Source organism: Meleagris gallopavo, chromosome 5 (assembly GCF_000146605.3).
Source record: "Meleagris gallopavo isolate NT-WF06-2002-E0010 breed Aviagen turkey brand Nicholas breeding stock chromosome 5, Turkey_5.1, whole genome shotgun sequence".
NCBI classification, from domain to species: domain Eukaryota; kingdom Metazoa; phylum Chordata; class Aves; order Galliformes; family Phasianidae; genus Meleagris; species Meleagris gallopavo.
The window spans coordinates 5,940,260-5,962,316 of NC_015015.2; the positions used below are offsets into that span (position 1 = coordinate 5,940,260).

Below are 22,057 nucleotides of genomic sequence, written 5' to 3' on the forward strand. Positions count from 1 at the left end.
AGCTTCACCATGCATTATGGGCTGTAAATATCGAGTTTTGGGTTACCTTGAGTGCTGGGTAAGACAACGCATGTGACGTGGGTTCCACTGCAGGCGAACTCACCAGATTTTATCAGGCAAAGAGCGGCCCATGTGTGGGATGAGGAAAGCCTTTGGAAGGGAGGCTGGAGCCCTAGGGTGGACGTTTGACTGCTCCACACTCCTTCTCGTGTCTGTTCTGGAGTTTTAGCGCTGCTGTCACCTGTGCCGCCCATTCAAGCGGCATCCTGGAGTTTGCTGAAGGTGGCGGAGATGCTGCGGAGCTTTTCCCTCCTGCTTACCCACAAGCCTAGCAAACGGGAGTTGATCGTTAACTGGGGGCGAGGAGGAGGAGGTGAGCATCCCCCAGCCCGCCCGCACCCAGCCCTGCCCGGCCCCTGGGGCGGAGCCGGCGGAGCGCGTAGCTCCGAGCTGCTGAGCGCTTTGCTGCGAGGGACGGATCGCGGAGCTCCGAGGAACGGAGCCCCGGCCCCGGAATGAGCTTCCCGCGACCCCTGCGGCGCTCCGTCAGCCTGAGCCCAGCCCGAACCCTGCGGCTCGTCGTGCTGGGGCAAGGCGCCGTGGGCAAGACAGGTAGGACCGGGGGAAGGGGGTCCCCTGTAGGGACTGGGGCGGGATGGGGAGTGAATTCCTCCAGCATTGCCTCCCTTCGAAGCGTAGGTTTGGTTTTCCTTCCTCCCTGCGCTTTGCCCTGCTCCCCCATTGCGAGGATTTAGGGCAGCCCTTCACCCACCCGGGGCTGGCAGTTCTCTTTGCAGCACTCAGGGCTGCCGGAGCACGGCTGCCCCAACCAGCTCTGGAGATGACATTGGGGCTGCCGTGTCCTTGGGAGCAGGTTTTCCACCCTGCCAAGGCACAACCTCTAAAACTGTGCAGTGGTGGCACCTCCGCTGGGCTCACTGCCAGCTGTCGGGGCTGTCCGAGCTGCGTTTCCATATACAGTAACCGGCCGGCCTCTTGCTTTCCTCTTTCCTCGTGTTATCAAAAAAAAATCACAATTTCCCCCTCTTGCCCTGAAGGGAGTAATGCTGAGATCTTGCTTAAAGATCAGGAACTTGCAGCTCCAGAAATCAAAGGGAATATTAAAGTGAAATGCCTAATGAAGGACTCCCCAGGCCTGGTGCTCTCTGTGTGGAAGTAAAAGCACAATTTTCTCACCCACCTCTGCTGCATTCACCTGGATGAGCCCAGATGGGAGCAGTTCTCTGCTCTCCAGAGCAAGTTTCTCAAAGTTCTGCCCTCATGGGAAGGTGTTGCAGCAGCTCAGGCATTTCCATCCTTGTGTCCCAACCCGCTGAGGAGGGCTGAGTTCAGATACAGGTCTATGGTTGAACCCCATTGGTAGCTCCAAGATTAAAACCAGCATAAATCACCCGTGGGAGGCTAGAAGTGCAGCCCTCCATTGAGCTGTCTGCTGCCTTCTGCTGCTGATCCCAGTGTAAACTTCAGAGGGAAGCTCTGCTTACAGAGTGCCAACTGAAGATGGATTGATGCTGTAAAGCTCGCGAGAGGGTGTACTGTGCAGCAAGACAAATGCTCAGCATGTGGCTGCACGGGGCTGTGGAGGTGACCGGCTGGTGCCTGCAACGCAGCGTGGTCATGCATCACAGCATCCCCTTAATCATCGATAGTGACCAAATTAACCTTATCTGCACTGGGGCTCTCAAAAGAGGGCCCTCTCTGAGGTCATTTATGTTCAAGGTGGAGAGAAAAATAATGCCTTATATGGCTGCTTGGATGTACTTGCGCCTTGCTGCCTTCATCTTGACTGACTGGCAGCTTCTGGGTTCCTGCACCTGAGACAATTTTTAATTCACTTAATTGGCTCCTCTGCCTGTCCAACGCCACATTCTCCTGCACTGAGTGACTGCTGAACGTAATGACATGAGATCAGGTGCTACCTAGAAATCAGGACTGCTGTGCCTCAGTTTCCCCCAACCATTTGGGTCCCACTTGAAGGATGCTGCTGCACACCTCCTGTGGGATCCTTGGTTATCCCAGCAGAAAGCAAACGTCACCTTGGTGTGGGAGCACATCCGTTCTGCTTGCTGCAAGCTTTACATCAACGTCTTGCCTTCAGAAGAGTTTAATGCCATATTCTGGGTTTGGTGTGTTTTATTCTCCCTTTGCTGTCCTTGCTCCGTTTTTTTCTCCTGCTGTGCTGACGTCTGGCACACAGCCTCCTCGTCCTGCCTCTCTTGGGGCTTTTTATTTTTCCTGCCCTCCATTCCTACTCATTTCCACCGATTTCACTTTCCGCTCCCATTGCCTCTCTCGCCACCTCTCGCTCCTGTCCATAATCATTACCATCATATCCTCCTTGAAGTGCTAAAGCGTCACATCAGCCTTGCTCCTTCAGCCTTCAAACCACTTCTCTGCCCACACCAGAAAATGTACCAACAGTGTATTTTCAAAGATTCTGCCCACAAAAGGCAACGTTGACTGGTTTGCTTTGTCCACCTGCAGCTGGGGGCACATGGACCGGATCTGAGCTCTGCCCCATCCAAGCTGCCTTGATGGATAGAGGTGACAAGGGTGAGGAGAAAGCCCATGCTATGTTTGGATGGCCCTTCAGCATCAGCAGACCTCAGCCAGCCATTTAAGTGTAATTTTGGGCTTCGCATCTCCCTGTCTTGCAGGGAGAGCTGGTAATCGGATAAGAGAGGTTTAATTGCTCATGCTGCCTTTGCAGGGCTTGTTTTGCTGCAGCACACTGCTGCTGTATGGAAGACCTTGCTTAGGATTTCTCCACGCATCCCTCCCAGTTTGCTGTGCCCTACGATACTCCGACTTGGGAGTTCGGATGAATTTTGCCAGATTTGCTGCCAATGGCTTTTATTCCTCCTTGCAACGTGCCTGGGTCAGGTTAAACAAACAGGGCTGAGATTCATGAGACCCATCCAGGAAGTCATAGCATCAGCAGAGGTGATATAGAGGGAGAGCCTGGCCCTACAGCTTGCCTACGCGTTGAGTTCGTGTTCACCCACCATAAAACTCAGCACATGCATAAATCTCTGCAGGATTCAGGGCCAGAAAAAGCAATTTATCAACCCTGACCATGAACTACATGTACAAGGAGCTGTGTGTTACAGGTTTACGATGACTGGCTTGCTCTCTGCTCCCCGCCACCAAGCAGGATTTGCTTCCCATCCACACGCCCAGAAGGGACATTTCTGACAGCAGAGGGGCTCCTGGCAAGGCGAGAGATTGAGTTAGCAGAGTCCCAGGGGTCTGTTGCTGCTTTCCATCCCTGTTCTGCCGAGTTTCATTGGCATGAAAGGCATTTACACTGCTGAATGAGCAGGCAGCTTTGGGGTGGTGGAGGTGTTTGGTGTGTGGAGCTGAGTAAGACCCTACTTTCTACCCATAGCATTCCGTTGAGCTTTGGTCCTTGATGTGAGTGATTGCAAAGAGCATGCAAAATCCATGTTCCCAGGGCTTGGGTTAATTAGATATCGGACTAATTCAGGGGGATACAGGAATGTGAAGCATTGCCAAGGTAGCTGATGCAGTGCTGGGTTTGCATTGTGGCTGCTGTAATATTATCTCCCACTTCCCATATGGGCCAGTCTTTGCTCCAACCCTACTGCCTCCATCAACCAATATTTCTCTGTATTTTGCTCTGATGATTATAACTGAATTTGTTGCTGGTTTTTTTTTTTTTTTCTTTATAGCACTGACTGTCAGATTCATCACCAGAAGATTCATTGGAGACTATGACCCAACACTAGGTAGGCAAAGTCCTTTTCCTTGCTTCTAATGCTTCTCCACTCCCAAACTCACCATATTCCCTTGTTTCACCTCAAGCAGACCAGCAGTGCTCAGAGCCAACAGCCATTGTAGCACCTCCCTATCCCTTGCATCTCTTTTTTTTTTCTCTTTTTTTTGTGCAATTGTTTTCGTAAGGCAAAACCTATTTTTTTTTCCGCTACAAAAGGGAATTAAGTTTTTCTTCTTTGGACTTCTTTCTGCCTGCTGCTTATTCTTTCAGTTGAGCTCAGTAAGATGTTTGAAGGCTGGAGCACCTTTCCTATGATGAAATGCTGAGGGAACTAGGCTTGTTTAGCCACATACTAAAATAAAATAGAAAGCAATCCTGGGGATTCTCACTGCTGTGTTTCTCTGTCTGTCTTCCTCCAGAAATGATTTACAGACACATGGCTGTCATTGACGGGGAGATGGTGCACTTTGAGATCCTCGATACAGCCGGACAGGTGAGCTCACAGAGCTGGCTGACCTGGGATTATTGAACTTGGCCATCACTGCTCTTTCACCAGCTTTAATCTGTTAGGTCTGAAATAACAGCTGAGTTGTTTATTTCAGAAAAAAAAATGTTTTGGAAAGTTTATCCACTGGATTGCCAGTGAATTGCACCAGCCCTGCCTTTCCATACCCTCCGTGGATATGGCAGACACATGAGAGGCCTGTCTGAGCTGTGTCATCCCTACCTTGAGCACTGGGTGCAGGTTTGGATGTCACAACGTAAGAAGGATATAAAGCTGTTAGCATCCATAGGAGGGCTACGGAGATGGGTAAGGGTTTGGAGGACAAGGAGCTGAAGTTGTTTAGTTTGTTGGGCCCAGAGTACAGGATGCTGAGGGGGCACCTAATGGTGGGATAGTGGTCACGGCCCCACTGCTGGAGCTTAAGGAGTGTTTGGACACTGCTCTCAGACCTAGGGTTTGAGTGGTCCTGTGTGGAGCCAGGAATTGGACTCTACGGTCCTTTCCTTCCAATTTAGGATATTCTATGGCTCTGTGATGTTCCAGAAACATTTAGATGTGGTACTAAGGGACATGGATTAGTAGGGAAATGTTGGTAGCAGGTGGACGGTCGGACTGGATGATTTTGGAGGTCTTTTCCCACCTCGGTGAGTCTATGATTCTATGGCTCTGTGGTTCTATTGCAGTCTGTATCCATCACTTCTCTCAGCCCAGCAGACTCCTCTCCTGGGAGGTTGCTAGTCAATGCTGTGTGAGAGCCCAGATCAAAAGACCCTCAGAAATAATGGTGGTGGGTCCGCATGAGAGATTTTATGGGTTGCAGTGTGTGTATTTAGAAGATGTTGGGGTTTCTCATACTAACGGCAACTTCTCTGCCCCACCAGGAGGAAGACTCCCTGCAGATAGAGGAGAAGATCAAGTGGGGCGATGGCTTTGCAGTGGTCTATTCGGTGACAGACAGGTGCAGCTTTGACGAGGTGATGCGGTTGTGTTTCCTCATCAACCACATCCACTCCAGCCCTAAGCGGAGCGGCGGGAGCGAGCAGCCGCCTGTGGTCATCGTGGCCAACAAGAAGGACTTGCAGTTTGACAGGATGGTGTCCACGCAAGATGGCGAAAACCTTTCCAAAGCTTTGAAGCTTCCTTTCTATGAGATTTCCACTCGGGACAGCTATGAGGAGACTGTGGCAGTGTTCAGTACCCTCTACCAAGAGCTCATGAGGCAGGGGCATTTTTCCCCAGGCTCCTTCAAGAGGAGGACAGTGTCGAAAGTGATGGAGAAGATCCCCAAGATGCAAGCCAGCTCCACCTTGAACTCAGCAGGCCGCAGTCTCAGCTTTAACTCTTTTAGGGACTACATCCCTGAGTGAGCATCCCTGGTGCAGAGGAACATGACTGAGGGATGGGTCCTCCTGCTGCCGAGGCACCTGTTGTGTAGTGAGGAGCTGCTTTACTTGGCGTTGAAGAGTAGCGTGTAGAGCAGGAGGGGAATGTTAAGAGGTGGCATTAGTGTTCAGCAGCCTCTGAAAGCCTGGTCGCTACAAACAGGCTTTGGGTCTGCAGGAAGGATGCTCTTCCTCTGTCCCACCCATCCTCCTCCTCCTCCTGCTTGAAGTCAGCAACAAAGGTTGTTCCTGTTGACTTCAGATGTGTTGTGTCAATGCTTGTGGGTCCCAATTGGCTGCACTGGGGATCAGATCCAGCACCCACACCTCCCTATGGGATTTCTGCTTTCCACAGTGAACTCGCTGGGTCTGTCCCTGTCCCTTATTCATGGTCCTGGGTTGGCAGTGAGGGCATGTTTTAAAGCAGAGATCTGTTTACAGTAAGGATAAAAATTCTGCTAATCCCTGGCTTTTCTCAAAAACTATTTTTCTTTAACATCTGAAGCTCCTTGGCGTTCTCTCCTGTAACATCACTGTAAATAAAAGCCTGGGCAAAGGGCTGTTTGCGGAGGCTGCCCCTTGTTTGTCATCTCCAGAGCTGCCAGCCTTTAAGGGGAAGCAAATTGGATGGCATCACTGCTGTGCCCTGCAACCTTAGGCTAAGGTCACACTACTCCATCCTGGGAGAGTGTCATTCCTGATGCATGCCCTTGCCCTAGAACTCAGCTCAGTGTGTGTCTTGGAGACTCCCAGAGTGCAAGCAGTGGGTGTGGATACAGGGAAGTGCAAATGATTCTTAGTCCCTTATCTGCATTAAAACTGGGACAGTTAAAACTGCCCTATCCCTTTAGCTGAATAAGTTGGCGTGGTTTTTTTTTTGCTCAGATTGGCTTTGTTATGGGGCAGCAAAGGCAAGGAAAGGAGCCAGGCTTGCATCTTTTTGCTGCTGCATCATCGGTGCCATTGACTGTCCACTTGCTAAGCTGCTTCTGTGCAATTTCTCTCAGATGTAGAGCTCTGCTTTGCCACCCCAGGTGAGTTTTTTGGAAGACGTGTGGCGTGCCACTTGTGTGTCTTCTGAGAAGCAACTGTGTGCCACTGTGCCCTGTGCCAATAAAAGCCGAGTTAGCACCTGTGTGTGATGCTTTCTTGCCTGGATGTTCCCACAGGAGTGGGGAAGAGATTGTTGTACCGTGATAAAAGATATATCACTTTTAGGGAGAGCACGGGTGGGGAATAAGCCTTTAAATTGGGGATCGGTGTCTCCTGTTGCTTCCACCCCACCTTTTTTTGTGTGCTCCCCTTTTGATGGTGCAAAAAGAAAGAAGCTGGCAGAGATGCACACCCAGGATTCACAGCCTGAGGATATAGCTCATGCTCCATCCCTTTCCTGCCCACATGGACACCCCTGATGCATCCCCAAAGATGCTTCCTGTGGTTGCTGGTGCCTAACCAAGAGCTTTCTCATCTGTGGTATAACTCAGCTCTGCCTTCCTCAGTGCTTCTGCCACATATCCATCCCATGGGGTGAAGAAGAACTCCATTGAGGGTCTGAAATAAGAATAGTTTGGGATAGCTCCTTCACAACATCTGAATTATCTCCAAAGCAGCAGCAGTGGGAAACACCTCTGGAAACTGTTTGTGGCCAGACACCGGCCTACCTTGAGCGTAAAATTTGGGGCTTACAGCCTTGGGGGAAGCTGGCTATGGGGAAGCAAGAACTGGGATTTTTTGTCACTCACTGACCCGAAGCAATGGGGTCTGCACCCAAACCCAGCCAGGATGCTGAGCACATGCTTGAGTCTTGCCCTGAGCCAGTGTTCAAAGCCAGGCACAGCATAAATCCATATTTTTCAGTATGAATTACTCAAGGAGCAGGAGAGGGGCAGCTTGTGGAAAGCAGGGGCCAGCATGCATGTGCTTCCTCTGGGAGCAAAGCACAGCAAGGATCGCTGTCCTGAGCTGACCCCAGTGCATCACTACGTTGCCAGGAATCCAAGCAGAGTGTTTGGCCAAAGCCTCAGTGCACTCACTGCTTGCAAGTCAGCCTCTTTGTGAAGGCCAAGAGGCTGTTTGGCCTGCTATAATTAGCAAGAAACCTCATTTATTCAACTGCTCTCAGAGAGGCCAGTGGGGGCTTGTTAGGGCTAATTGCTGGAAGCCTTGAGGGGCTCCTCATAAGCACCCCATCAGCTCCTGCTGAAGATTCTGGTCGGTCTTGGAGGAGTTTCCCACTTGAGTGCAGTGTTGGGAGGGTGGTCCTTGGGGTGATCCCCTTCATGGGGAGCTGAGGGTTGAAGATGTTCTTGGGAAGGTTTCAGTAGGGCAGCCCTATAGATCCTAAATCCGTTTGCAGAGGCTTGGGTAATGGGAGGAAGAAGAAGGTCTCTGCTTTCCTTGGAGCGTGTTCTGCAGACTCTGGAGTGTATCTATGGCTCAGGGAAGAAGGCTTCAAGCCATATTAGTGGCAGACTTTAGGGCTGTTTAATAACACAAGGGGGAAAACAGGGATGAATGGAGCTGGGGTGTCTCATGCAGACGCTCTGGGCAAATGATCCCATGCTTTCCTGCTCTGCTGGAAAATGTCAGCTTTCTGGGGACAAGTGCACCTGGGTCCTGTCAGTCCTTCCAGCCTGATGTCAGGGCAGGGATGGGAATCTGATGGCTGGGCCCCACAGCCAGAAGCTGAAGAGTTGGGTCTAATCACCCAAAAGGCATCTCCAGGGCAGCGATTCAACTTTGTGAGCGCATAGGCTGCAAATCTGCTTACCAGATTTCTGGGAAGCTTAAAAGAGGTGAATTAAATGAAAGCGTTCTTTCTAAATGCTCCTTTCCCTCCCATTCACCAAAACCATCTCCCAGGCTGTCCTGCAGTGCTCCCTTTGTGCTTTCTGGGATGCCTCCTGAAAAAGCAAGATGCAACGATTGGTACATCTTATTTAATTACCCTACATTGCACTTGGGTTGAGTGAGGTGGGTTTCTTTATCCCTACCCTGGATCCTTATGGTACTTGCTCCTCTGATTGTGTTCCTTGTGTGAGGAGCTGTGGTCAGAAAGATGAAGCTGTGCTTACACGAGTATGGAAAGGCTGGTTTCTACAGGGGGTCCCACGGTGGAGAAGCTGCTTTCTTTCCTTTTGCTTCTCACTCTTTGTCATCAACCTTGTGCTAAATAAATGAAATAAACAGAAGGCTTGGATTTATTCTTTCGAGGTCTTTGAGAAGTGTATCTACGGCTTTACTTGGAGAAGAATTTTGTTGCGCCGCTGCATCTCCAAGCTGCATCCCAGAGATAATGGGGAGCGTGAAGCTGGTGGTGGCCCCTTCAGGTACCTGGAATAAATGCAGCATCTCTAAAGGATTGCTTTGATTTCTGCTCAGAGCAGACAGAGCTGCACGAGATTGGGATTTTCCAAGTTTCCAGGCTTTATGAGGCTCAATTTAGGGGTTTTGAGTGCTGTGGTTTGGGGTTTTGGGTGCTGTGGTTTGAGGTACAGGAGGGTGAGTGCCACATAGGGATGGTTTCTCTCCAATGCAAAAAATGCAAAGGGGTTAAAATAAATAAATTAAAAATAAAAGTGAGACAATAGTCCAGAGCAGTTGTTTCCAAATGCTGCTGCTATTTATATGCCCACATCCTCCATGTGGGTCCTGCTGCTTGGTTTATTGCCATTATAAATAGCTGCTGTGTTGCTGGGGAGCTCAGGGAAACTCAGGACTGCTTTCCAGGGGGGAAATCTGGGGCTGAGGCTAGGGGTTTTCAGCCACCAGATGAACTTTTTGCTTCCTTCATTTCTTAATTCTCTTTAAACTGTTCATCAGCTCTGCTAACTTTCTCCGAAGGCAGGGAGATGCTCAGTGCAGCTGAAGGCTTTTGCTGTCACTGCAAGGAAAGTCTGGGAACTGCAAGGGAAAGAAAAGCAAAAGGAAAAACCCGTGTAGAGAATCAGGTTGCACCTGCCTGTGTCTGACTTTTGGGGCATTCTGGCCAGGTTAGGATACAGCAAATGATAGGTACTGAGCTGAGGACAGGAGGATGAGTATAGATGAACAGTCCAGCTTTGGGCATCTTCCTTGTGCTCATCCCTATGCATTGTGTATAATTTTTCTGAGGGGTTAAAAAAGCAGAGTTTGGGTTGTAGGCACTCCAGTAGTGAGGGATGTATTCCCCCTGCTAGGGAACATCAGGGAGAGAAGCCAAGTCCTGGAGACGCTCTGCTTCTCCCATCGTTCTTGGCAAGCCCCAAATTCTCTCTCTCTATATTTTTAAAGAAAAACAATAAAAAGAATAACCCAGCATCGCTAGTGTGGACTGGGCGTGCTGCTGGGAAGCTGTGGCTGTCATCACTTGGAGCTTTGGGCTGTGTGAAAATATTGATGCTAAGGGCTGGTCCTGGGCCCTATGGGCAGAGTCCCGCAGTTCTCTCTTGTTTTTCCAGCCTGGAGCATAACAACAGGGTTTTTAAAAAGGATGCTGTATGCAATCTATGGGCATCAGTAGCCATGCGAGCGGTGTTCCCTCCATGCTCCAAGGGTTTGCAAACCCCTCAAGACCCTTGTCGACCAGAGCCTTGGGAAAGCCCCAGAGGAAAAGAGAAATTGGGTGGTTTTGCAGTGTTTTGGTGTCTTCTTACTATTGCCACATACTGTTGCATGCCTTTGAGTCTGTGCACGTTTGGTGGCAAGCAATGGGATGAGCAGGGCATGGCTTCATGTGCTTGGCCCCACTGCCAGTCCCCCCTGAGGAAGTGCAAACCCCTTTTTAAATCTGTGAAAGTGGGGAAAAGTGGCTCCGTTTTGGGGAGGAGACTGGAAGCCGTGTAAAATCATGCAGCAGGGTGGGTTGGCTGGATGGAAACCAGTTGAACTGCCCCAAAATGTTGTTTTTTTTTGTTTTTTTTTTTGTTTTTTCTCATGCAAGCAGTCAAGGATAAGTGATTTTTCTTGGCCATGTGAGAAAAATGCTTGGGATGGGCTAAGAAAGGAAAACACAGAAGTGGGGCATTGAGCTGTCTGCGGGATCTGGAGTGCACTGAAGTTTGGAATAGGATCACTGAATTGCTTAGGTTGGGATCTTGAGGATAACCCAGTGCCACCCTTCCTGTTGTGGACTGGTTGCCATCCACCAGATCATGCTGTCCAAGATCCCATCCAACCTGGACTTGGGCATGTCCAGGGATGGAGCATCCACAGCCTAGGATGGATGGGAAAACTTCCCAAAATCACCACTTCTACCCCAAGGATGCTGATGGGAGAGTGGGGAGAGGGTTCAGCCCAAGTCTCTGTGGACAGGAGGGGTTGTGGGTTCCCAAATTTGGCAAAACATTCTCTAGCAGAGCGGTGTGGAGGGAAAGCTGCTTTTTAAGAAAAGTTTTTAAAAATAAACTTAAGCACCAGCATTTTATGTGCTAGCAGCATCCCCTGGGTTTGCTGTGCACAATTCCTCTAATCCACCCTTGGAGGCCTTTGCTGTCCTGTGGCTGCTGGGATTTAAGTGTGCCATGTGAGAGAGCTTTTCCCCAAGCTCATCTTGCTGCCAAAAATTTCATCAGACCCCCTCCCAGCCCTGTGGGTGCCAAGAAACCAGGAATCATCAATGCTGTGCTGCTTTTCTGAAATTTTGCAGCATCGTGCCTCTATCCTATGGGCTGAATTACGTGGTGGGTTGATTTTTTTCTATGCTTTTTCCTGTATTTTAACCAGCTCTCAGCCCACAACTTTGATGGATTATTATTTTTCCTCCTGGTTCTCTCCAGCTCCTCCCAGAAATCCCAGTGAGCTCCAGCTGGGAGAACTGTGCCCTCCTCTCTCAGCACTTGATTCCCCTCTCCATTACTTTGCCATCCTCCTCTTCATCTTGGATCCAACCCTTTCTCCATGCTTAGGAGCCCAAGTCAGCAGCTGGGAGATGCTTCTCCCCATACAATCAACACACTTTCCCCATCTCCCATGCTGGGTATTGCCCATAGTGGAAAGAAAAATTAATTCTGGAGCCATGCATTCGGGAAAAATCCATCAAGTGCTTTTTAGGTGACAACGAAAGATTTTCATGAGGATTTAACCATTCTGAGAACCTCCTGAAGAGCAGAATTTCCTGGGGTGAGTAATGCTGTTGTCTTTGGGTCAAGGCATTGGGGCTGTTGGGTTATTTCTTAGAATCATAGAATCGTTGGGAAGTTGGGAAAGACCATTTAGTCCAACCATCAACTCACCACCACCATGCCCACTAAACCACGTTGCTCTGTGCCACATCTGCCCTTTTCTCTTTTCTTTATGCAAAATGGAGAAAGTCTTTGAAATCTTTTTTTTTTCTAGCTGGACAACATTGTTTGTAAACCACAGTTATTCCCTATTTGCCCATAGGCTGTTGGGACTGATGGGATGAGTGTATGGGGTGTGGGATGAGCGCTTTAGGGGCAAGTAGCTCTTTGCACCTCGGGCATGTCCAAAGTATGAGAAACAGGAGGGAAAATCTCCAAAATAATAATAACAAAAGCCAAATCAGCATAGAATCAGCAGAATGGGGAGGCTTAGCAGCGCCTCTGTAGATTCACAGATGTGTAATAAGGGCTTATCCAGTGCCACCTTAATAATTTGGTTAAAATACAGCAAAGAAACAAAATTTTGTGGTTATTTCCATATAAGTCAATGCTTTAAAAAAAAATCAGAAAATTCCTCAGCTCTGTTGCTAATGTAAGAAACCTGTGGGGGCCTGGGGAGGGAGGCAGTGAGCCATCCCAGCTTAGATAACGCACTGGCTTTGCTTGGATCAAGTTGCTGGGGCTATAAAGGTCTCTGACGTGGCTGCGGAGTTGGGAGGAACAGTTCTCCTTGGAAAGAGAATCAAGAGCCTCTGCCCTGTGCCACGGCAGCCAAATTTCGGGGTGAGGCGCTAGGTCGGTGGTGGTTATGCCCGGGTGCTGCTGCAGCATCTTTTAGGTAAGAGATGCAGCTGTGCGTTTCTGGAGGGGGGGGTACAAAGGGATGTAGGGGAGGTGGCTGTGGTCTCTAACAGGTACAGCAGAGCAGTGAAATCTGTATTATTGGCCCCAAAATGCAGCAGAGCGGGTGGAGAGAGGCAGACAAAGGGAGTAAGTTGGTGTCACCCCAAAAGGTTATTGCCACCCATATTCCTGTGCCCACTTTGAGCACAGGATGCCCCATCCTCATGCAAGGGCTCAGCTAACACAGCCAGACTTTGCTCTGTGCATTCACCAAATACTTCTTCAAGCAAGGGGAAATGAGCATGGAAAGCCGGTTTCACGTTACAGGGTCACCTTTCCCATCCCCACTATTCCAAACACCCTGCAAGACTTTTTCAGCACCTCTTTGCAATTTGCAGCCCTTCCACAAGAAAAGCTGCGAGGGGCCCTTCCTTCCCACTTGGAATTTTAACTCCTTGCATTCTTTCAGTGCAATCCAAGGTTTGAGTGGGGGCTGGGGGAGGAGGAATTCCTTCTTGTGCTGTTGCAGGGGAAAGGAGAGCAAGAGGAAAGCGGAGCGTCTCGGAGCATCCCGCAGCAGCGCGCCATGCCCATTGCTCGCCCCACCGGCCGCATCCCCGAAGCTGCTTGGACTTCTGGCATCAGGGAGCTAACAGAGCCCTGGAAAGGTGCCTTGGGCTGCCTCGGCGTGGCTGTCTTCTTCGCCATGACCATCGGCATCATCTCCTGGCAGGCCTTGGAGCAGCCCCCGGAGGAGTGGATGCTGCGAGGCCAGGCAAGCGGGATGCTGTGGGATCGCCGCCGCGGTGCCCTGCTCCTGCGGGCGCTGCCGATGGGACGGCCACTGGTGTCCATCACAGTGGGTAGCGTGCCAGCCTCAGAGCCGCCTCCACCGCGGGATCGGTGCTGGCAGGACGGCACAGAGTTCTGCTATGCGTGGGAGGAGGAGGCTGAGCTCCGCATCTCGCTCCAACCCACCCCAGCCCCTGGCACCGAGTGCTATAGTGTCCGCTGGAACCCGCTGCGCCCTGATGTGGTGCTGAAGGTAACGGGGAGCTTCGTACCCTTCTCCTTCACCTACCTCCATGGCAAAATGAGCTGGTTTGGGCCAAAATGCAGCATTTTGCAGCCTGGTTGTACTCTATCTTGTGGAGCTGGAGGCTGTGGGTGCGGAAAATCCCATTTCTGATTCCCTGTGCACCCCCTGTATCCACAGCACTGCCTCCTCCTGGTGCTTCATGAATAACCACAGGCTGTGTTTATATGGAGACCAGATAAATAATCACTGGAGCACACAGTGGTGAAGGAAACAAGGAACAGCCCAAGAGAGGCCCTGCCAATCCCAGGCGCAGCCACAATCCTGCTGGGATGAAAATGTATGGGGATTTTCTTTGGGATATTTTTTCCCTCTATGGGGTATTTCTATTCTTTAAAGCCCCGAATTGCCTCTTGGCATAGTTTCATAACAGTGGATGGCATTATCTGAGAGCAACCACTTTGTTAATTCATGTTAATTTATAGGTGCCCCAGGGGATGAGCAAGAATAGATTTATCTTTTTTCCCTCAATTTTAATTTCAAAAAACTTTTTGGAAAAGATTATCTGGAGGAAAGTTAAGTGTTAAGAGTGAGTTTACTTTTTTTTCTCCTCCACTCCCCAGCTGGTGTAACTGGTTCAACTGACACCCTGTGCAGCTATTCTGGGCCTCCAGCATTTCCACTTGAATAATTTACATCTCCACTCCCCACCCCTTGGTCAGGCTTAACCTCGCGCTGCCCCCGAAGCAGCAGTAGGCTTTGGGCAGTGTTGGGGCCCTATGGGATGCAAGGAGACCACCTCCACCCACCCCAACCTCCCCCAGATTTCTGGGGGCTCATCTCCACGTGCCAAGTCACACGATTGGCTAAGTCCTGCTGATCCCTCTCTTTGGCAGGGAAGGGAAACTCTCAGAGGCTTTGAAGCACTGGCATCACGCAACAGCACATTTTTCAGAAATTTTTCTTTTCTTTTTTTCTTTTTTTAATAACTAAAACAATTTTTGGCTTAGAGTTTGTGTTCCCCTGCCCAGACGTGTTGAATACAGATGTATCTAGATGCATAATGGGGGTAGGACAGATGGACAGCAGTCTTCTACCTTCCTCTTCCAATGAACGAGTTTGTGGTCTTTAAGGTCTATAACTTTAAGTCTGGACTTAAACTGGGTGCAATTTCTTTCCCACTACATTTGATCCCTTTAATCAACCCACATCCTACAAAAGAGTTTATGCAGAATTTCATTAATTTTTCTTCCTAAAAGCCCAACTCTTCTGCCTAAGTAGGAAAAGCTTAAAGCTTCTAGCAGGTCATGCACAGAAAGCAAAAGGTAATTGAGTGTAAAACCCCAAAGTCTATGGGTTTGGAGTTGTTCTTCCTGGAAAAAGATGAGGTCATGACATTATCTCTCCTGCTGCAGGATTGCTTCTCCATGGTCAATGTCTCATGGTATGGAGGTGCGAGCCTCTGTGCCCAGCGTTGGCCCCTCAACAGTGCTGAGAGCCCCGAGCAGCCCTTTGTCAGTGGAGATTTCAGCAAAAACCCCACTGGGTACGGCCCTGTGCTGGAGAGATACTTCTTAGGGTCAACAGGTATTTGCTGCTTCCCCATTTGATTTCCTATGGTTTAATCTCTGCGTCTTTCCATCCATCAACACATTTATAAAGCAATTAAAAAACTGGATTCATATACCAGAGACTAGATATTTTAGAATCTAACTAGTAACTAGTAGTAACTAGTGGCAGCAGGATTGAAGGGATGGATCCCAATCCTTATGGGAGAATTGGGATGTTGAACCAATGCTGTTTTCACAACTCATAGGATCATGAAGGTTAGAAAAGACCTCTAAGAATCCCAAGGCCGATCCCAACATACCCCCACTATACCCACTGATCATATCCCTCAGAGCCACCTCTCCATGGTTCTGGAACACTCCTAGGGATGGTAACTTCACCACCTCCCTCAGCAGCCTATGCCAGTGATTCCAGAAAGCCCCCCAGGGGGAGTTTGGCGCAGTACAGTGTCTATTGCTGTGTCCTGAGCATGCATTTGGGATTCTGGATGTGGACTAGGATAAGGCTGCCATTGTCAACTTGGGTGGATATTTGGATTGTTCCATAGCGTGCCAAACTTCAGATATCTATCCAAAATCATCTGCTCTGCAAAGCGATCATTTTAGGAAAAGAGAACCCAAGTGCACGAGCTGAATGAAGAGAGAACAGGCTGGAAATACAGCACATCCAAATGAATAAAAGAGGTTATAAAGGAGAAATGGAGAGTTGGGTTTTCTTGCTTAACTGGAGCTGCTCTATGGCCACTGATGAAAAGATACTCAACTATCTTCCCCTCTTTTGACCCCGAAGGAGTGACAGTGACAGTGGCACCTGATGTGTCCCTGGTCCTCTCACTGGAGAGCCATTGGCATTTCTGCCTGGGAGGAGCTGGAGGCCCCCTGCACTACATCCTCTGCATCAGCCCCAACATCACGACCGCACACCGGCATGTGGGCACCCAGCTGGCAGGGCAAACACGGGCATTGCCTGATACAACCCTGCTGTGGTAAGACATTCCCTCTAACTATGGTACTGGGTTGCTTTCCAAGCTTAAATTGGCACAAATCTCCATTTTGCTGCTTTTTCTCACCCACTAAATTTTGTGTGACTCTTTTGCTGTGTCCTTTGCTAGCCCAAGGTGCAGACCCCATGTGTTCTTCATCCCACAGGTCTCCTATCTGGCAGTATGATGGTCCAGTGGGTTCTGCTGCCAAAATTAAGCGGGGTCTGAGATCGCTGGCAAGGAGACTGAAGCGGCATCGCATGCAAGAGGGAGTCCTGGCCCTGGGGGAGCATGGCACTGCTGCACTTGCCACCATGGTACATCCCATCCCACCAGCCCCTGTGCTTTGAATGCCCCCGGAATAATTTGAAATCTCTCTGAAATGCAAAAGCATTCATTTAGTTGGGTGAGAGATTTATTGAGCATCCTTTCTTAATGATGGAAAGCTTGCTTTGGGGTTTTACCCATGGAGGATGGTCATGAGTGGTGTCCCCAAGGGAAATCCCAACAATCTATCTTGGGACCACTGCACTTTGATGTCTTTATCAACAACATAGACAGTGGGATTGAGTGTACTCTCAGCAAGTTTGCTGATGACATGAACCTGAGTGGTATGGTCAGTAGAATAGAGGGAAAGGATGCCATCCAGAGGGACCTGTACAGGCTAAAAAAATAGGCACATTAGAACCGCATGGAAGGGGGCTTGGGGTACAATGATCTTTAAGGTCCTTTCCAACCACAGTGGTTCACTGGGCCTGTGGTTGGTTTGGGGTTTTACCCATAGAAATGGTGCTGCTGACCTCGATGGCTTTGCCATTTCCACAAAACAAATTTTTCCTTTTTAATTCCCTTCAGGACCACGTGCCTGTAGAGCGAAGGAAGAGGCATGGCGCACCCCATGCCTGGGACCCAGCAATGATCTTCCCGCTGCGGCTCTCCATCACTCTATCCCCCTACGCCAGCATCGCTGCCCCGCTCTTCCTGCACTTGCTGCGGGACGGTGAGACCGGCTACTGGCTGAGCCTGCAGCCCCGCTATGGGGGCTGCTCGGTATGGTACCCAGCACCTCTATTTTGTTTTATTTTTAATGACCCACCAGTTTGCTATTCAACTGGGAACCTTGTGGGGAAGAATTTTTCACTTCTATGCACTGCAAGCTGTGGTGTCATCCCTTCTCCAGCCTTGCATCCCACATTTTTTTTGGATGTTTTAAGGGTCTGACTGATATTCCTCACCATTTGCCGCAGATCCCGTTGCTGACAACATGGAAGGGACAGCTTTGTGCCCGCCTGAACATCACCAATGAGGCGGCACTGAGCTGGTACTTGTCCCGTGCCCGGGGCCTGCGGCACAAGTTGGGTGCCACATACGTGATCTTTGAGGGTGCTGAGGGTAATGCCTTCCTGGAGCAAGCCGTGTCCCCTCCTGCTGAACTGGCTGGTGACCAATACGCTGAGATGCTGGCAGCAGCACTGGTGAAACTAGGGAATGCCACTGTCATCAGCGTCGGTGCCAGGTGGGTTGTAATGAGAAGATGCTCAGGAAAGCATCAGGAAAGGCGATTCTCCTGTCTCTTTGCTTCTTCTTCTTCTTCTTCTTCTTCTTTTTTTTGAGTGTTATTTTTGAATAATGCTTTAGGGCATAAAAATGCACCAACACAATGATGCTTAATTGTATTAATGCTAGATGCAATAGAAATCCAATGAAGCCTCTATGGGCATTTAAGGAGGGAGGGAAACCCTGCAAAACCCCATAGTGGTAAGGGTCTGTGGTGCCAAATGACTGCAGTTTTCTGACCTGCATAGCCCATAGCTGGGTGTTTTTAGCCCATCCAGAAGGGGATAGAATCAGGGCTAAATCCTCGGTTAGATGAGCTTCAAGTCTATGGAGCTAAGTCTTGTCATGAAGATTTGGACCTGATGCTTTTTGGCTGCCAGAAATGCAGTGACAGTGTTCTGTCTTTTATACTGGGCTCTTTGGTGACATGCTCCCCTCCAAGTAAACTGCACGCATAGAAGTGTTACTGGAAAATAATAATAACATGGGGAAAATAATTTTTCCCTCTGGCAGACAGACAAATCCACTGTCAGTAATGATGGCCCCTCAATGCAAAACAGATGAGCATGAATGCAAGCCAGGAGGAGAAATACTCCCTGTAGGATACATCACAGTGGGGTTCAGGTTCTGGATTTGGAGCATCTCGTGGACCAGGGCTGAGGGGACTGTCCTGGGTATGATTTTTGAAGACTTCTCCCATGAGGGTGTCCCAAGAGGATGAGTGTGAGATGGGGTGTCAAATCTCATGGAGTCAAGCCAGGAGGATGAAAACTTTGAGCAGGAGATCTAAGGAAATGTTCCAGAATCATGGAATCATTAAGGTTGGAAAAGACCACTTAGATCATCACCCATCACCATCAAGAAGAACTAAAGTGGCTGAATTCAGCAGGTGCAGCAGGTGGGAGATGAGTTGGAGAGCTCTGGCTTCCCTTTCACAAAGGTCCTCAGTGGCTGAGGAACCTATTTGACCGTAGTGACTGCCAAGACAGTTGTAGGGTTTCCATGAAGATCCTTCTAAATACATTGGGTTTGTGCTTGTTTCCCTTAGATCTAGTCATCTACCACTCTTTGTCCAGATGAGCCCACTGCACTCAGACTGGAGCCACGCTGGACTGAAGGGGTTAATTCCCTCCGCACTGCACTACAGCCTTTTGGGTTACAACTTCTTCATCCCTGATACAGTGGGTAATGTCTTCTTTCCTTCCTCGCTTGCTATTGTTGTATTTTCTTGGGGGATTTTTGTAGCCCTCCATGTGAGAGGAGCATGGGCTCAGAGGCTATAGAGTGGCACCAAGCATGTTGTTCCCAGAGCCCCCTTTTGGTTGGATGGAAGGTTACTAGGGAATGGGCTGAGGAACTGAAAGCAGAACACCACATTGTAAATCTTAACAGGCAGCCAGCTCTCAGGGGATGTCCTATACAGAGATCCTTCATTGCACGCGTTGCTTGTGCTGAAACTGAGCCGACAAAAGCAAGGAGGGAGCTAACAGCTGGAAAGCAGCCTGCCTGGGCTCCCAAATGGGAAATAGCTATTCCTTAATGCCAGCAGTCCTGATCCAAGTTTGTATTTCTGCTCTGAAGCACAATGGCATGAGATCTTTAAATAAAAATAATTAGAAGTTGAAACACAATCATCTAATGGGGGTCAAGCAGCTCATTTCTCCCTTCTTCTTGGAGGTGAATAGTATCTGTTTAGACTTCACCACAAGCACAGAAGTCATCACAGAGGCCATGCTGAAGATAATCAGAGCCAGCAGAGCTGCAGACAGCCCTGGAAAAGGGGCAATGTTGAGCATTTTTTAATTTGGCTTCTATTTTTAGTTGGCTTTCCTTAGAAAACAAGGCTCAGGCAATCATGTGTGCTAGTGGCATCCTGAAGAGATGCTAAGTCTGCTGGCTAATGTCAATGGGACTGAGGATGAGGGACTCCGTCTCTCTGCATGGAGGGGGTCATGGCGCACAGCCTTCAGAAAAACAAAGCTTTGAGGGTAGTTTGTGCAAGCCCCCGTGGAGCAGTTTGGTGACAGGATTTTGTCACCCCTGGGGAAAGCTGCCCCAGACTGATGTCCCCTGGGGATGCTTCTCTTTACCCCTCCTCTCCTGTCCTTTCCAAACCTCTCACTGGTGCTCTGGGGAGGAACTGGAATCTACTTCCACCACTGATCAACCAGTTTCTGATCAACCAGTAGATAATCTGCCTCTCCACTACTTTCCACTATGAACATAATTCATAATGACACAAATTACATATTCGTGGGGTACCGACATCTTTTCCTTCCCATCTGGGGACAAATGTTATTTTCTGAGGACTGTTGGCTTTTTTCCAGCCTTGCCCTTTGCTGTTGGCATTCTACTGTTTGTGCTCTGGTGAAGCCAAGTTTTGGGGTTTCCTGCTGTCCTATCAGGTTCTATCTGACTATTGTCCTTTGCTGGGTTGTGTTGTCATCACCTACACCTACACTTCGGTGATGGCAATTTAATCCTAGTGCAGAATCTGAGTGAAAACTTGTGCCGCCTGCTTTTTCCGCTTGAATATCAAATTAGGTGGCAGCACTGAGAGAGTGGAGTATTTTTCCATGATGCTTCTGATCTGCACATCAAATTGGCAGGAAAAACCTTTATTTTTACAATATGTTTTTCTTTGCAGAAGAGAAATTCCTTTTCACAATGTTCTGTTATAAGTTAGAAACTATCTTCTTAGACCTCATTCCTAGTATTTTCCCATTAAACATCCATCTCCAGACAATTTAGGACATTCAAAGAGGGGTCAAGCAAGGAAAATCCAGGAGTGGGGATTCAGCTGCTCTTGCAGTGGGGTTATGCATCCTGCTAGCATCGAGAGCAGGTTGCTTTCACCCTTCCTGTGATCAGATGTCCCCAAGCAGCTCTGCTCATCTCCTTGTTTGTCCCTGGCAGGAGGCAGCCTGGCTGGTGACACCCCAGGGGACCCGGAGCTGTATGTGAGGTGGTTGCAGATTGTGACGTTCCTCCCTGTGATGGCCTTTGGCACACCACCCTGGCTCTGCTGTGACTCCTGGGTATGTACACCAATGTCCTGCAGAGAAGGTCACATCTGTTCCTTAAGGAAGAATTCCACCCTAAAATCCATTAAAAAAAAGCCATTAGTAGCCCCTGTTGGGGAAGGTTGCTGCTAAAATTCACTGTACTAATTATGATACCCATGAAAGCCCGCAAGGAATTATTGCATGATCTCAACATTGCTTTTTTTCTGAATAACTATTGCGAGTATTCACCACTTGATGCTTTGGCTATATACAACCAACTATATTTTGGCTATATGCTGGTACCCACAACGCCTGTAGGTGTGACAGTATCACACCTGTCCCTCTATCACTTTTGTTACTGGAATTGTTTAAGTATTATTTGGTCAAATAGTTGATATCTACACTATTATGAAGCCCACAGATTCGTCTTCAAGATTTGGAGGTGTTCAAGGTCAGGTTGGGTGGGGCCCTGGCCAGCCTGGTCTAGTATTGAATGTGGAGGTTGGTGGCCCTGCATGTGGCAGGGGGTTGGAAATTATTAATCCTTGCGGTCCCTTCCAACACAAGCCAGTCTATGATTCTATGATTTCTTAAAATGTTTGGAGAGTTTTCCCAGAGGTGTTGCTATTAGAGCACTCAAAGAAGGAAGCGATTCCTTAAATATTGAGGGAATGCCATCAAATCGCTTTACCAGCAACAAAAGAGTTTGTTCCTTGGGATAAGGACATCAGTACCGCAAAGGATGTCACCCCCCCAAGCCAGCTTTCAGATCTAAACGGGCAAAAATCCACCATCTCAATCCCATTTGTCAGCCATCAGGATTGCCACATTGCAATTTAGACATCTCTCCCTAAGGAAACATCTATTTTCTTTCCTCTTGCTTTGCTGTGGATTCCTCTTACCATGTATTCCTTTTATCTCCCATTCCTGTGCAGGTCCTGAATCTTACCCGGCAATGCATACAGAGGCACAGGGATTTTGTGGTGCCAGTCATCATAAAATATAGCAAGGAATGGCTTAGTTCAGGGTACCCTATCTTCCGCCCAGCATGGTGGCTCAGCCCCACGGACCCGACTGCTTTCACCGTTGAGGATGAATTTCTCATTGGAGATGAGGTAGGGAATGTAGAGACAATTTCCCTCAAGGGTAATTTGGGAAAATACAGAGCTTCCTGCAGTTGTCCACTCCTGCACGCCCTCTTCAAGTACAAAGCTCAAATAGAGGGTGCTCAAAACTGAAATGTTGATGGAGTCCTGTTGGCTCCTGTTGGTTTGAAATGTAGAATGTATTCGAAATGGAGAGTCAACATGACTTTTT

General features: G+C 49.0%; 2 protein-coding genes across 2 annotated transcripts; both read left to right on the plus strand.

Moving 5' to 3' along the window:
• Positions 1–430: 430 nt before the first annotated feature.
• On the plus strand, positions 431–8,843 carry LOC100541297 (ras-related and estrogen-regulated growth inhibitor-like). The gene is made up of 4 exons (XM_010710871.3): positions 431–612; positions 3,714–3,770; positions 4,180–4,253; positions 5,147–8,843. Exons 1-4 carry the CDS (start codon positions 516–518, stop codon positions 5,630–5,632), a joined length of 714 nt encoding a protein of 237 aa, XP_010709173.1. The 5' UTR covers positions 431–515; the 3' UTR covers positions 5,633–8,843.
• Positions 8,844–12,408: 3,565 nt separating this feature from the next.
• LOC100541451 (SITS-binding protein-like) lies at positions 12,409–21,984 on the plus strand. Its single transcript, XM_019615310.2, has 10 exons — positions 12,409–12,586; positions 13,121–13,636; positions 15,043–15,214; positions 15,986–16,181; positions 16,345–16,495; positions 17,034–17,228; positions 17,426–17,694; positions 18,784–18,920; positions 20,652–20,773; positions 21,676–21,984. Exons 2-10 carry the CDS (start codon positions 13,178–13,180, stop codon positions 21,976–21,978), a joined length of 2,004 nt encoding a protein of 667 aa, XP_019470855.1. The 5' UTR covers positions 12,409–12,586; positions 13,121–13,177; the 3' UTR covers positions 21,979–21,984.
• The last annotated feature ends 73 nt before the right edge of the window (positions 21,985–22,057 follow it).